The sequence below is a fragment of the Bacillus rossius genome, chromosome 12 (genome assembly GCF_032445375.1).
Source record: "Bacillus rossius redtenbacheri isolate Brsri chromosome 12, Brsri_v3, whole genome shotgun sequence".
In the NCBI taxonomy this organism is placed as follows: Eukaryota; Metazoa; Arthropoda; class Insecta; order Phasmatodea; family Bacillidae; genus Bacillus; species Bacillus rossius.
Genome location: NC_086339.1, coordinates 20,815,743 through 20,830,945, shown reverse-complemented (window position 1 = coordinate 20,830,945; position 15,203 = coordinate 20,815,743). Strand labels below are relative to the sequence as shown.

The 15,203-nt window shown below is 35.4% G+C and overlaps 2 protein-coding genes across 2 annotated transcripts; one reads left to right on the top strand and one right to left on the bottom strand.

Annotated features, from left to right (window-relative positions):
- Positions 1-1,242: 1,242 nt before the first annotated feature.
- LOC134537265 (GDP-D-glucose phosphorylase 1) lies at positions 1,243-12,688 on the bottom strand (the record flags this gene model as incomplete). The annotated part of the gene is made up of 7 exons (XM_063377536.1): positions 1,243-1,392; positions 2,306-2,371; positions 2,615-2,757; positions 5,315-5,415; positions 7,856-7,958; positions 10,683-10,978; positions 12,509-12,688. Coding segments are annotated over 7 exons (1,020 nt in total), but the record flags the coding sequence as incomplete, so codon positions are not given.
- An 11-nt stretch (positions 12,689-12,699) lies between these two features.
- LOC134537681 (myb/SANT-like DNA-binding domain-containing protein 3) lies at positions 12,700-14,733 on the top strand. The gene is made up of 3 exons (XM_063378392.1): positions 12,700-13,210; positions 13,491-13,711; positions 13,858-14,733. Exons 1-3 carry the CDS (start codon positions 12,910-12,912, stop codon positions 14,299-14,301), a joined length of 966 nt encoding a protein of 321 aa, XP_063234462.1. The 5' UTR covers positions 12,700-12,909; the 3' UTR covers positions 14,302-14,733.
- The last annotated feature ends 470 nt before the right edge of the window (positions 14,734-15,203 follow it).

The following is a 15,203-nucleotide window of genomic DNA, read 5'->3' as shown; positions in this document are numbered from 1 at the left end:
GAACCAGTTTATGAATATTTATTTTTTCATGTTGGTTTGCTTGTTTATACAACAAATTATCTTTTTTAAATGCAAAATTAACCTAACTGTACATCAAACACGTTGTGCTAAACTGAGTTTTACGGTTTAGGTTTTTGTAAGACTTGATATCTTTCTGTTATTGGTAATTGAAAAATGTGGCATGTCTGCAACCTCTTGTTCTAAAACAAGAAAGAAATTATTCTAATAGTAAATACAACCAAACAGACACATAACTGCTGCAGCATGACAATAGAGGTTCAGTAGAGAAAAATGTGTTGGTGAAAGTAATTCTGATGTAGAAGAAAAAATATATATATATTATTATTTTTTTTTTAATTTTTCAGTGGAGAGGACATCCAAAGTTAACGGGTTGGCCTCTATTCAGGTTAATAAGTTACTACACGCCCAAGCCAACTGTGGTCCCGGGAAAAATGTGAACTACCCAAGGTCAGACGGACCCCTCCCTCCGTCGTCATCCCTTCCACCACACTGTCCCCTCCTTTCCCTAGTCCGCCTCAAGGCTCGGAGCGAATCATGTCGCGGGTGGGACGGCAAGTAGAGTTGTTACCATACCCCTCCTCATTCCCCACCCCTCTCTCACTGCGACACTAGCGCTCCCGTCACTCCCCTCCTCGGGATCACAGTTGGCTTGGGCATGTAGTAATTTGTTTCCACACATTTGGCGGTACTTGTGCTGTTGTTGTACAGAAGAGGGTAAGGAATAAGAATGCATTTTAGAATGACATAAATTGACAACTCCTCCCCTCTTTTTTTTTTTTTTACTATGTTTAAACCCACAGTTGCTGCAGCCAGCATATTTAGTGCAGTATCTGTCATAATGTACTTTGCAATACTGTCTCTTTTTCTGCTTCTAAACTTAATATTTTTTTTAATAAGCTTAAAATAAGTAACAAAACAATTACATAATTGTTACTGAAAAAAAAATTGTGGAGTGCTTAATATCAGTTGTCTTAAAATTTATAACACTAATGAACAAAACGAGCAATGCATCCTTCATATCAGATGTCTTAAATTTGCTCACACATGGATATTTTTTAGGGCAGAGGTTCATACAACATAGAAAGGTGTTTTTTAGAATATAATGTTATTTAGTCTTATTAGAAAATCTGTTGGATGTTGCTCAAGAGAAGTGCAAATTGTGAAAACAACAGTGCTGCAATCATTTCCCAAGAGAATAAAAGATAGTCAATGCTGCCATAATATTTTTCTATGATTTTTTTTATTTATTTTTATTATCACAGCTAAACAACTGTTTCACACTCTCGCATGCCATGTTGAAATACTCTTCGCAGATTTCTTTTAAAATATTGGCTACTTTATCTTCCGTCGCAGAGTTGTAATCCTCTTCAGCTGTCAAAAGGAATTTTACTATAAATTGTTGAAACACATTTGAGATGACTAGTCAAAATTAATGAGAGACGAACATTCTCTCAACTGAGCATACACAAGAAGTTGCTTTTTAAGTTAGTGTAGAGAAATATTTTCTTAGATATTAATTCAATGCGAAGCAAACAGTTGCAGATGCTAACAATGCTAGTACATTCATGAACAACATTCATGTAAAGGAATAGGCGTATACAATTATTATTTGTAGCTACTGTGCCCGGAGCCCACTTGCGACAACTTAATGTACAATTTGCCAAATTTTTCAGTACAATTTACCTGGGCCACAATTGCAAATGTGATCTGGAAATTTTTCTTTACAGCTTATAAGCTTCCAATGAATAATGAATTTTATTAGCAATACACTTTGTAATTCTTGTACTACCATCGGGAAACACAAGCATCAAAAAAAAAAAATATTTCAGAACTCAGCCAGGTCCTTTTTGGTACTTGGGTCTCGAAGATTTTGCCCCCCCCCCCCCCCCCCCCCTTTTCCAAAACCGATAGTGTAGAACAGCATCCTTACCGTTGCTTGTATATATTTGGCTAGCCTACAGCAGTACTGGTCTGGTTAAAAAAAAGTTAGACCACATTAGGATTGCACGTGACACACTTCCATGCCTATATAAAATACATCACTTGCACAGATTTCTTATTTTTTGCTTCAAAAATACTCTTGGTTAGATTGTGAGAAAATGGTACATAGACAGTAGAGTTCCAGGCTAGCCATATAATAATATTAGATATAATTTACTCCACGATATACTAGCAATAACATAAATAATATTCTGGGGAAAATTGAAACACTGACCAAAATTTAGCATGGATTCTACAAAGAAAACCTAATGTTGCAGAGTGCTCAGCTATTTTATATACTTACTTTTGAAGCACAGATGTCCAAAAAGTTCACACACAGCTGGTGTGAATGAGGCCGGATCTTTGATACCTTCAAAACAAACAGCAGATATTACTGAAGGGTATGTTAATTATTCTTAAGGGACAGCTACATATATATACTGTTAGGCATTTTATACATGCTAACTTTGTCAGATTGGTTATAAAAAAATGGAGTGTTTGGAAATGTAATTCTCTACCCCCCCCCCCCCCACACACACACACACACACACACAAACAAATCACTGCGCATATTATCTCTTAACAGCATTCAAGGAGAATTTTCACAACTAACCTGTAGATTCTCTGGCCCAAACGTAAACTCTGATAGTATCCCTCTCGTGTCCTGGTTTGCTGCCTGATTTGATGCCACGTGTGAAGAAAATGTTGTGGGCAATTTCCATCTTGTGAAGATGATTTGTCAAGCAATGTACATCCCTTTAAAAAAGAAATAATAATTGCAAAATATCAGTATTAACTTTTATTTACAGCACAAATAATTAGTCAAAAGTCCAAATTACAAATAATGACCATTCAAAATATATTTTAAGCGTAATGATAAATCAAATAAATATAAATTTTTGATTAGCTGTTTGAATATGTTTAAAAACAAATCAAGAAAGGCTTATCAACAGTAAATCTTCTTACACATGGTCAATTCTGATAACTTATAACCTCATCAAATGGCACAAATAGACCCCACTTAAAACAAAGTCCAAATGTCAGAAAAATAAGGTAGACAACGTATTATTTTTAATGTTTATTATAGTGTCAAGAGTTCATGCAAGGCAGATGTAACCATGATGTGGCTTTGGCTTCATGACCTATGATGCTATGATGTAACCCATCTCTACTTCAGTGTGAAGCTTTTGGAAGATTTTAAATAAGATATTCAAAGGCTATAATCTGCATTCAGTGTTTCATTGTTTATGGTACTGTTACTTTTCTGAGGAAACCATCTCGAAGTTGTAGTTAGCCAGCTGAGAAATGTGAATCGCGTGTTTCTATCATGAAGCACACTTCTTTAAAACCAAGACAAGTACAACTTGTGTGAATGGACCCTACAGTTTGCCGAGTGAATGAGCAAATGAACAAATTTTCTTAAGATCCTAAAAATGAATATCACTGTCTCTGAACAGAGCTGAAATAGTACCTTACAAAAACTGCATTCAGCATTGACATCAAATCAACATTTGCAACAAACAACTAACACGAAAACCAACTTTGTCTTTAGTCCTAATGCTAATTTGATTAAATGACAAGAAAATTCAGAGTTAACTGCAGTTTAAGCTGCCATTAATCATGGTCTTAATTAGTGAACACTTTAAAGTTACTTAAAAGCCAAATCAATATTAAAAAATAACATTATTAAAGAACTGGCTAGCTTAAAAACTTGTTACATGGCAATGCACAAAATAATTTATAATTAGCAACTATGTACAGATTAACATTTAACATCATGGTGTGTACATTCTGACTGTACTTCAAAGGCATTAAAAAAAAACTATAAATTATTTAACATTGTTTTAAATTCCGCAACTTAATTTTGTCATAGCAATGCTACAATGTGAGGAGAAACAGAACCTTCTCGGATTTCCTTGTGCGTATTGACTAAACTCCCCTGCCATGGCAAGCCAGATGAGGGATGGAAAACAGCTGTTGTGGCTGAATCAGTCTTACGTGATCAGCATTGTCTAGGGGCATGAATTTTCTTGCGACAAAATCTATAATCGCTCATTAGACTGATTAAGGTATGCCTGGCTAGCAGTTTTCACTTGTAATTGGCAGCCGCCCGCAAGAAAAGCAAATGCCCATTCAGGACGCATTTGCTTCCGCACTGGATGGCCATGATTGGTGTGCTGACAGTAGTCATGTACCTGAAATAAACACACGATGCTACAAAGTTTTAACACACAACTGGTGTACAAATCTTTTCGCAAAAAGTACATGGCCCTAGCAATGTCGTAACTCAGATCTTTTATTGATCACGTGTTTAGTAACTTAATCACGTCTCAATCTTTTTTTTTTTTGTTTGACATAATCATGTGACTGGAAAATAGATATTTTTTTCAATTAATTGTTTACTTACAAATATATATACATATAAACACACACATATACACAATACACACAAAAAATTCTTTCAGGCATGCATAAATTTTAAGGCTCCAGCAAAGGCACAGCTTAAGAAACAGTTATGAACAAAGTCTAATTTACGGCATTGCTAAAAATTTAATTGTGCTGATATTTTACTGAAGTGCTTTAGAAACCATTTAACAATAATGCCACCTTCAGAACAATGAAAGTAAAAAGTTTCTAACCTGCTTCACTAAGAAAAATAATAAAAAATTAACTTTTTTTGTTGATACACATTTTATTAAAAACAAAAATTTAATTTTGTCATTGTTGCTAATCAACCAGTTCTGAATGCTTTGTTTAGGTATGCTGTACGTTTTTGTTCAACTGAACATGATTTTTTCAGCATACTTTTCACATAGTACATTGAAATTTTTCAGAATTAATACCACTCAGGATATTTCCAGACTTCTGCTTTGACTTAACAATAAGTGAACCATTCCGAACAAAGCATTTTTTTTTATCCCAAACAAAATAATTAATCGTGCACCTGGAAAAATGGATTTTGTAACACCACATTTGAGTGCTGACAATAGATTCCGCTATGATTTTGTCAATTTTAACTCAGAATTATTAGCATAAAAAGCACTGTTTTATTAGGGCCAATATTCTACGGGAGGAAGAATATAAATAAATGGTCAATATGTTTATGAAAGTATAATTTAAGAGTCTAATTCAAGTAGGTTTTAGTTTAAAAAAAAAAAAGCTAGAAATATGTAAATACAAATTGCAGACATACAAAATTATTATTTATCTTTTAAATTTGTATGCCAATAAAAACATTACTTACACACATTGAAAACACAAAATAAATAATCATGTTTATTATGAAGAGAGAAATATATTTGCAGTAACAAACCATGCCAGTTGGGACACGTTATACTCTGTCAGCTGGAACACGAAGGCAGGTGCCGGGTAATCGAGAAGCACAAAGCACGGTCCACTGAAGTGTTGTACTTCCTGGAGAGAAAAAAAAAAACATGAAAAATTTTAGAGTTGAAAATTGAGTGCATCCCTTCAGATGTAGAACATTGCATTGGAACAGATTGCTGATGTGAAATTGGATGAACCAAAAGCTAAAGACACTGCATATCCTCCCGCTCCTCTTTTCCCCAACAAATTATGTGTTTTAAGTATTTGTTTATTTTTGTCTATTATTGCAATGGAAATTTCAATTTTTGCAGTAACTCCTTTTGTAGTAAGTTTTCTTGATAGAGGCAAAGAAGTTGACTAACCTAGCCAGTGAGAAAAACCAGAAGTTTGTGAAAGGGAAGGGTAGTCCATTATATTCAGAAATTACTGTTCCCCCCCCCCCCCCCCCCAAATCTTTTTTTTATTTAGTGCAGGACTTTCTTCTTCCCAGCATCTTCCACTGGGGAGTATCAAATTTATTTGCCAGGTGATGCACTGTAGCTAATAAATATTAATCAAGGTGGTGTTTCCTGAGAGCAGGACCATTGAGAAAACACTAAAAAGGGAAAGGGGGGAGTAAAATCCCCAGGGGGTACTGGTTGACTTTTGAGATTTTTTAATGCCTGAGTTCACCCTGATAGTAGGATGAAAATTACAATTCTATTGCGAGTATAATTAATTTGAAACCTTACAAGATATGTGGTACATGCAGATCACATTTACAGTCTAGAATTTTTTTTTAAATTGCGGGGTCTTGAAAGTTATACATTAAGGGCCGTATTCCAAGACACAAAAATAAGGGTTTAGGTGTTGAATATGCAATACCTGTACCCTAACCATATTCCAAGTGCACGATAGGACACGGCCAGTCCCTTATTTTTAGGGCACTGATTTTTGGTGTCCTATCTTTTGCCGATTTGATCCATAACTGTATATATATTTTTTCCTTTTTAATGAACTTTAACGAAACTTTTACGATTACAATTTCCCCCCTTAATATCTTAAAAAACAGCAAACATAAATATGGCCAAAAATTCATAGTTTATTCTTGTACAACCAAAATTAAATATTTTATTTCACATTATAATTCCATAGTTTTAAAAAATAAGCTAAAATTACGATGGATTCCACGAAGTACAATTGTTTATAGCCTCGCACAAGTCCTTGTTTATTAAAACGGCTGCTGATCTGATACCTTACAGGGGTTCAGTTAGGACACGTTTTGGAATATGACCCAAGAGTTAGGGTACGGCATTTGCCCAACAAGGCAGTGCATATTCGCTACCTTACTCAAACGTCTTGGAATACTGCCCTAAGTAATGTAGAGGGGGCCCGACAAAATTATTTGCCCCTGGCCCCTTGGTTTTCTCTCATCAACCATGCCTGAAATCATTTGCTTTTGGAAACTTATTTCTAACAAGAACCGCACTTTAAATTTTTTGCCGCAATAGGGCGCTATCTGCTCTCTTGCAAGAGCACAAATGGGCATCTCCCCCAGTGTCCAGCTCCACTTCCAAGTTTACCATTACAACAGTTAGTCAGGGTTCTTGAACTACGTGCGGCACCAAACAAGTTCTTGCTTAAGAATATTATATTTGTTTACTTCTTTAGAGTCCAGGGTTGGGAGAAAAACTTCAAAAGGAGAAACTGAAGCAGCGTAAGCCTGGTTTCCAAAGAGTGAGAGTTATGTTATATGCTAAAACTGGTGGAAGAACACATGAAGATACTGAACATCAGTTTAGTTAATAATGCTGGAATCACAATGGCACAATGCAACAAAAAAATATATGTATTGGGTTATTGTGAACACTTGATTTTCACCCCTGCAAAAAACCAAAAATAAGCAATTTTATATAAAATATTTCTTGCTGTTAAATATCCACCAAACATACGATAGGCATCAGTGATTGCCTGTTTTTTTTTAACAGAGAGTAATTTGTTTAATTAATTAATTTCACAATAAATTAAGTATACAAACCGTAATAATACAATAATAATATATTTACCAATGCACCAGTTAAACCACCTTTTGAAAAAAAATTATGACATGTAATTTTAAACGTGATTAGTAATGGCAAAAAAAGAGTGAAGTGTGAGACCCAGCCAGTAACACTTTGAATTGTGTTTATTTGCAGTATTTACTAACAATTTTGATTTTATTAAAGCAAAAATGTAGACATATGCTTAAAATCATAAACAATCTGGGCATATGGACCAGGAAATCAGACAGCAAACAATCCGTAATCTACATAGATAAATATAAGTACATGGGTATATACTGTTCACGTCTTTGTAAATGTGGCTTAGAAGTTTTGATTAATTGTTAAAACAAAGGGGTGAGCCAATCCGCTACATTTTTCCCTGGAGCCCAACAAACCTCCTGAGCAGGCTTGGTCAAAGGTCTGTGGTTATCGTCACGCCATTAGCACCAACACATTTTGCTATGAGACATCTTAATGAAAGTGTTTTGAAACTCAGATAAACTTACAATGCTCTCCAACAGCATGGGTGTTTCCAGGAAATATATGTGGAAATGAAGATGGTTGACCGAGGCATGAGCCAGAAGACTGTTGAAACCAACTCTGAGTGCGCTGTCAAAAAAAAAGCAACGTGATCAGATCACTCATTTACAAGAATATCTGATCATCGCTGTAATCTCTGTAGCACCAACCAAATTTCCAATGTGGTTTGTCAAACATTATCCATACACCAAGTTAAAACACATTCGTAGCTACTGTAACACATTATACTGTCCCCCTGTAGTATAAAATTAATTTAAGTAGATACACACTCATGTAATCAAACATTTGACTAAAGCACACCAGTTTCAGAATACACACACTACAGCAGTGAAACCTCATTCATACAAAGTGTTTTTGCAGAACCTAGAAATTACATAGATTTTATAGTGCTAAGTTATTTGATACAGGAAGTGTGGTTATTCAGTTATACAAAATAGTTTATGTTCAAAGGGTGAACAATCACATGTAAAAAATGATCAATAACATTATTCCCAGAATAATGTGGGGAAAAAAGCTGGGAAATTGTATTCTTCCAAAACTTTGGTAGTATATTTTTGTAGGTAATTTCTAGACCTCTGCATTGTACTTCTGTCCTAAATCCTTATAAGTGTGATACACTATAAAAATTTTTTGAGCCACATGTGTAGCCATCATTATATTGTATTTTACAATCCTTATGTAAAAATTATGATTAAATTTTGTATTATTTTGGTTATTACAATGGTGGTTGAACTGAAGGCCATGCATAGTAGAAGCATTTCATATGTATCAATATTAATGAGCAAAAATTTTTATAGTTACTCCCAATTAAAATTATAATTGTGTTTGGCTTTACCTACCATGCTGGATGTTAGATTTTTTTTCTAATTCCAGATACTACGATATATTTTGAAAATGTCTCTACAGAAAAAAACTCATATGCATTACGCCATGGAACCACAAAAAATGCACTCTTATAATGTGGAAAGAGGCAAAAGAGCATATCACAAAGGGGAGGGGTTAGTCTGCAAGCTGAATCCTAGCTGATAACATAATTCATGCACAGACATCTGCTGGTCCGAGTTACACTATCTGATTTACGTAACGGCTTCTACTTCGGGGGTTTAAATTGCGTACTATATCAGGTGTGCCACTGTGGAGACAAGCATGGGAGATACTGTACAACGAAGCTACAAATTTCAGTCAACAAAAAAAGTTGTAGAAATTGGCGTACAATGTCACTGAAACAACAAGTACTGCAACAGGTGTCTCAGTATCGACATTTAAACAAATTCTAGCTGACAGTAAGGCCAAAAAAAAAAAAAAAAAGTTTGACTTTCTTGACACCTACCGGTAAGTAAACGGCCATAGTAAAATAAAAGAAGTAGATGATTTTACACTTGGTAAATTGAGAAAAATTCACGAGTTCAATACTGTAAGAAAATTGGTTACGGCACTAAAGAAGTTAAATAAAGCATTGGAATAAGATAGCATTTAAAACTGTACAGGAAATACGTGAGAAACTTGTGAGAAACTTGTTGAAGAAGCTAGGGTTCCAATGGAAAAAGTGTCAATCAAAAAGAAAGTTTAATTAAAAAGCCTGAAGACACTACTTGAACAAATAAGCGAATTTCGAAAGGTTGGCAAAACCGTTGTTTGTGTTCACAAAACTTATATTCATGCTGCACAGTGTAAGTTTTTGTTGGTAGTCTGGTACGGAAATAGTCGTCACAGAATTTCTAGGTAAAGGCTCACCATTAATCATTGTGCATGCAGGTGGGAGAGGATGGCTTTATTCCAAACGCTTTGCTTATTTTTAAGTCAAAGAAGTCTGGAGACTATCACGATGATATTAATATTGAAAACTTTTCAATGTTGGTGAAAATAAAATTACTTCCTGATTTACCTGAAAAATGTGTTGCAGCACTGGATACAAATGTTCATTTGAACAAAAAACCTACAGCATCAACCCTAAACAAGACATCCAAAACTGGCTCACAAACAACAATATTGCATTCTCTGCAACAACGACTAAAGCAAGCCTTTTGCTTTTTGTAAAAATGTGTGCCAACAATCAAAACAAAAAAATTGCAAACGGTTTTCATAAAATAAGGTGTTCAAACCAGAAAATAACAAATATGAAAAAAAATTTATGAAACAGATTTTATTTAAAGCCTCTTTAATAACCAAATTTTATAAATGAAATATATTTCAATTTTAAGCTAATTTTTAACTTAATTAAACATTCCAATATGAAACTGTAAAAGAAAATCATTGAAATATGGTTCATTTTAAGATTTGGTTATAATAAAGGCTTTTCTTATATGATTTTAATAATTTTACAGCCAATTTTTTTTCCATATTTGTTAATTTTTTAGTTTCAAGCCCTTATTTTATGAAAAAAGTTTACATTTTTTTTTTAATACTATACACTGTATTGACTATTTCTGTACATTCAGATCTCTGTAATGAAAATATCTAGCCAACAAAATAAAACCCATCAAATTCTATCAAGTCATTCAGATTCTATTATGGTTTTAATATTATTGTCATTCATGCACATTGTAATATTTTCTATCCTCTTAAGGGTACATACACTAAGTCCAGATGAGTGCCCTATACACGACGAGAAGACTGCTCGCCAGTCTACAGCCTTGCGCTTAGAGGCTACACCGCACTAGAAGCACCAGCGAGCGTCAACCTTATAATTCCGCCTTGCTAACGCAAATATACCCCTAACTAGGCGGGCCCCTTAACGTCTAATTCATACATGACTTAAAATAACAATTAGGAATATAAAGCGCGATGACTCACGGTGATGAACTCAGCAGCATCACCCCGAGAGCTAGCTCCAGACTCTCCAGGGTTGCCACCTGGGGCAAGCATCGATGCAGCCTTGGCAGCAACAAGGAATGGCAGTGCCCCAGAGGGCTGTTGTTCACCACAATGAAATCCCTGTCGAGTTCTTGGACTTGTGTATCTTGTTTCCTGATTTCAAACAACACTTCGCATTCTTTCACCTTCGTAAAGTTAAACTTGGAAGGGTCGAACGGATCGGATAAACTCTTCATCGCTTCTGGGAACCGTCTATTTGCCCTCCCCGGAATGAACTGAAAATTTTTTTTTTTTTTAGTACAGAGAAAATAAATATATCTTGTTCTAAAATAGATTTTACTTAAAAAAAAATTATGTACAAGAAAATTCTGTATATGTCATGGAAAAAAAACACAGAAATCATATTTTTGTAAATAAGTCCACTTTCACCATTTTCTTGGTACCCTAGCCTGTTCATTTTTTTTGAGATCATGCTCTTAAGATGAGAAGTGGTATATTCAATATTGTGCTTGCCAATATTAATAGGTTAAAAACAAATATTTATGAAAGCAAAATAAATATTTTGTAGGTACCATTGCAAATAGAAAAAAAAATGCCAACCATGTTTTACTAACATTAGACAAAAACCAAGTTCTCGCTACTCCTGCTTTGAGAATCAGAAATGTCTTGCAGCTGGATATCAGCCTGCTGCCAAAGAGGTTCTTCCTCAATTAAACTATCTTTAGTTATCCTTTCAAACTTCACACCCCTTTTGCTTTGACTGTTTTTCCTTCAAGCTTGTCACTCCCTCCCAAGACTCACCAAGAGTGCCTTTCTCTTTCAGATCTCCTCCAAACCACTTTAAAGCTTCCATCATGGACTCTCCTACCCTAATAAACACCCTTTTGTAGTCTGTTCCTCAGATCGCCCTACCCTCCCTATCCCCTGATCACCCTGAACAGCCTCATCAAATTATTATTTACATCCTACACTAAAGTGTACCCCACCCAAAGTTTGCAACCATCACGGATGGCCTGCACATCTCCCCGTTTCCTCCTTCCACGTACCAGGTCATCCATTTTGCAACTCAAAACACCTCTGACACCAGAGGAGCTACATTGAGCCACAACTGTTGTATCGTGCTTGTCCTGCTAGTGAAAATTCACTTTAAGAAAAAATTGTATTTTTTTTTTTTATTGTGTATCATACTTATTATTCAAGAATGAAAGTTGTGCACATAATTCAAACTTGTCCTAGGGAAATGGGAGGGGAGTGAAGGGCCTCCCCCCCCCCCTCATTGGAAAGTGTCTTTAGGCTAGATTGTATTAAAGCTCTGTGGAAGCTCCTTCCACAATTAGGGGATGATGAGCTACCCCTAAGGTGAAAATTGAACTTACAATATTTTTTGCAGTCGGTATGGATTGTGAATTGTTCTTAGTTGTGGTGTATGTATGTCTTGTATGGCAAAGCAAGCTTAGTATACCTTTAAAGCTTCCCTTGCATTCGGTGTACCGCGGGCCCGTCGCCTGGTGTTGTTATAATTATTTTGTGATCACTAAACTCTTTGCCGTTAAAGACTTCATTTTCTGTGGTCAGAGTGAATTCATGGTTTGGTTCATGATAGTAAATACTAGGAAATTAGCAGAAATAAGAGCACAACATCAGAAATTGGTATAAGTTTTGTATCGCGTATCAAGTCCTAATGGATGATCCTAATGGCATTATCCTGAATTATTACAAACATACTGCAAATGCTTCAATAGAAATGACACAAAGAGCACATGTTAGTTTTTAAGATCCAAAAGAATTAACGCACTCTTTCTTACCTGCGCGAGGAAACGTATACTACCAGATACAACCTTTTCTGCTCCTTTTTCAAATTTACACCGAAACGCTCCTTTTTCGGCTGCTTTTTTCCAGTGATTTTCTAAAGCTATGTCAAATTTTCCTCTTGCATTGTTAACCAAGTTTTTCCAGCTGACAATAAAATTATATTCTTCCTCTAAGGGCCGGTTTCACCAGTCGAGTTGAAAATCCCGATGATGTTATCGAGATAAAAAGTTAATCTTCCATTTCTATCTCGATAAAGTTATATGTGTTTCACCACATATTATCTTTCTCTGAGAAAATCGAGATAAGTTTAACTCGATCTTCTGAAATTATCGCGATTTTCTGTTTGTAAACACCTTTCGTTATCAAAGTTTGGCTAGAAATTTCGTAGGCTATTATGGCGAGCCAAGGCTGTAATTTGTCAAAGAAGCAGAGAAATAAAAATACATCGCAGCAGGAGAAATACATTCTTTTAGATTTAGTAACTGAACATTTCAATATCATTGAAAATAAAAAAACAGATGGTGTTTCACAGCAACAAAAAATGAAGCAGTGGCAAATACTTGCAGATACTTTCAATTGTATGTCTGGAGAACATCACAGGACTGCAGAAAATTTAAAAGCGGTGTGGGAGAATCTCAAAAAGCACACGCGAAAGACTTCTGCTGATCAACGAGTTCAAGTATTAACTGGAACAGGTAATATATTTTTTGTCTGTATATCCTGGTACATTATATTTAGGTACAGCAATAAATATTGTATGCATTTTTATCCATAATGCAATTTTACGAATTGTAAACATGTGCAATAACAATTTTTTTAGTTACTTGAATTAATTGTAATATATTAAAGAGGTATCTTGGGTGGAGTTGGAATCAGAACTATAACCTTTGCACTGTCAAGAAGACACTTCGCACTATACCACCAGTGGATATGAAATATACACCACATAACTAAATTAATTCTGTATTTTTTCAGGTGGAGGTCCTTCAAAAACAGTTAGTAAGGATCCCATTTGTGAGAGAGTGCAGAGCCTAATCAAACCGACTATCGATGGTGCCAAGAATCCCTTCGATTCAGATTCAGATGCAATAATATTACCATTTGATGCATCAAATAGGCCTACTGATGAGGATGACAGCATTCAACTGGATGTCGGAGCAGAAGTGGATGTTTCTTTCGTGGAGACGGCAGAGACAGTTAGTAGGCCTACACTTTATTTTGAGAAAACCTAATGGATGTGTCACTGTGCATAGTTATGCTTATTAATCATGTATAGCTATAGCCTATGCACTGTGTTAACTTTATTTCTCTCACATAATGTTCAAATTTAATTTTTCCACAGGTAACTCTTCCAAATGGCGACTGGACGCATTATACTCCAGCCATGCTCAGCAGTCCTGTGTGTTCTGCCCTTCGACACTCCAATAACAACTCGGCTATCACAAACACAGTGCAGACCAATACTACTGATTCATGCAGTGCAAGTAGTGGGAAGGCAATGCCTCCTAGCAGTAGGGGAAATGCTTCAGTGCAATCTCCCTTTACTAGCAAGCGGCGACCAACCCCGGCCACCAAAGTGAAAGAAGTAAGTGCTGTCAATGCAGCAAAAATCGAACTAATTGAACTTGCAAAAAAACATGCAATCGAGGAAAAAGAAGTTATGAAAGAAATCTGGGAACTGCGGTTACAACAAGAACGAGAAAAAGTAAAGCAGGAAAAGCTGCAAACTGAACTTTTATCTTTACAAATCTTGAAAATAAAGAAAGAACTAGAACATTTGCAGTAATTTAATTGTTCTTATGTATTAAACATTTGCTCAACTATCATGACATAATTGTTATATATTACATGTATATTTACAAAGTGATATTCATTGTGCCTATTAACAAACAGTTTCAAGTACAAATGTTAAGAATTATATAAAAGATAATACATGTTCGCTTATGTCACATTATTTTGTATGATCTAAGCAGTTTTACAATGCAAATGTATTAAAATATTCCATACATCTTGCTATATGTAGTTATTTTCACCAGCAAATCTTCAAGTTGATGGCATCTCTGTGTGACATATAGATCAGTATGACCTACAACAAACTGAAAATACACAGAGTGATAAATAATCGTATCTTAAATAAGTATTACAACACACACACACATATATAGGTATTTAATTATAGGTATATGTAAATTTCATTTACCTCCTGAAATAGTTTTCAATCAGTAAATGCCTGACACTGTCATATCTGGGCCTTCTGTTTGCATTTTCGTTGTTCTGCTGTACATTTCCTTCCTCAAGCAACTGTTGCCAAGGGAGGTGGAGATTGAGGTTAGGGTCGTCTGGAGGGAGTTCTTCCCCAGTTTGTCGCAGGATATTATGCAGCACCCCAGTCGCTACAATGATGGCAAACGAATGTTCTAATGACACTCTCAATCCTAAAGATAAGACTGGGAAACGTCGCTTCCAGCAACCGAATGTTCGCTCTACAGGATTTCTTGACCTAATTTGCGACTCATTAAATAGGTGTTCCTGTGGACTTCTGGGATTATCTAATGGAGGCATTAGATATGACCTACAAGCATAGCCCGCATCAACAAGTAGTACAGAATCACCATACTCCCCTCTCTCAAAACATGCCCTTCTGTTGCTATTGTTGAATATGGTACTATCATGTGAGGAACCAGGCCA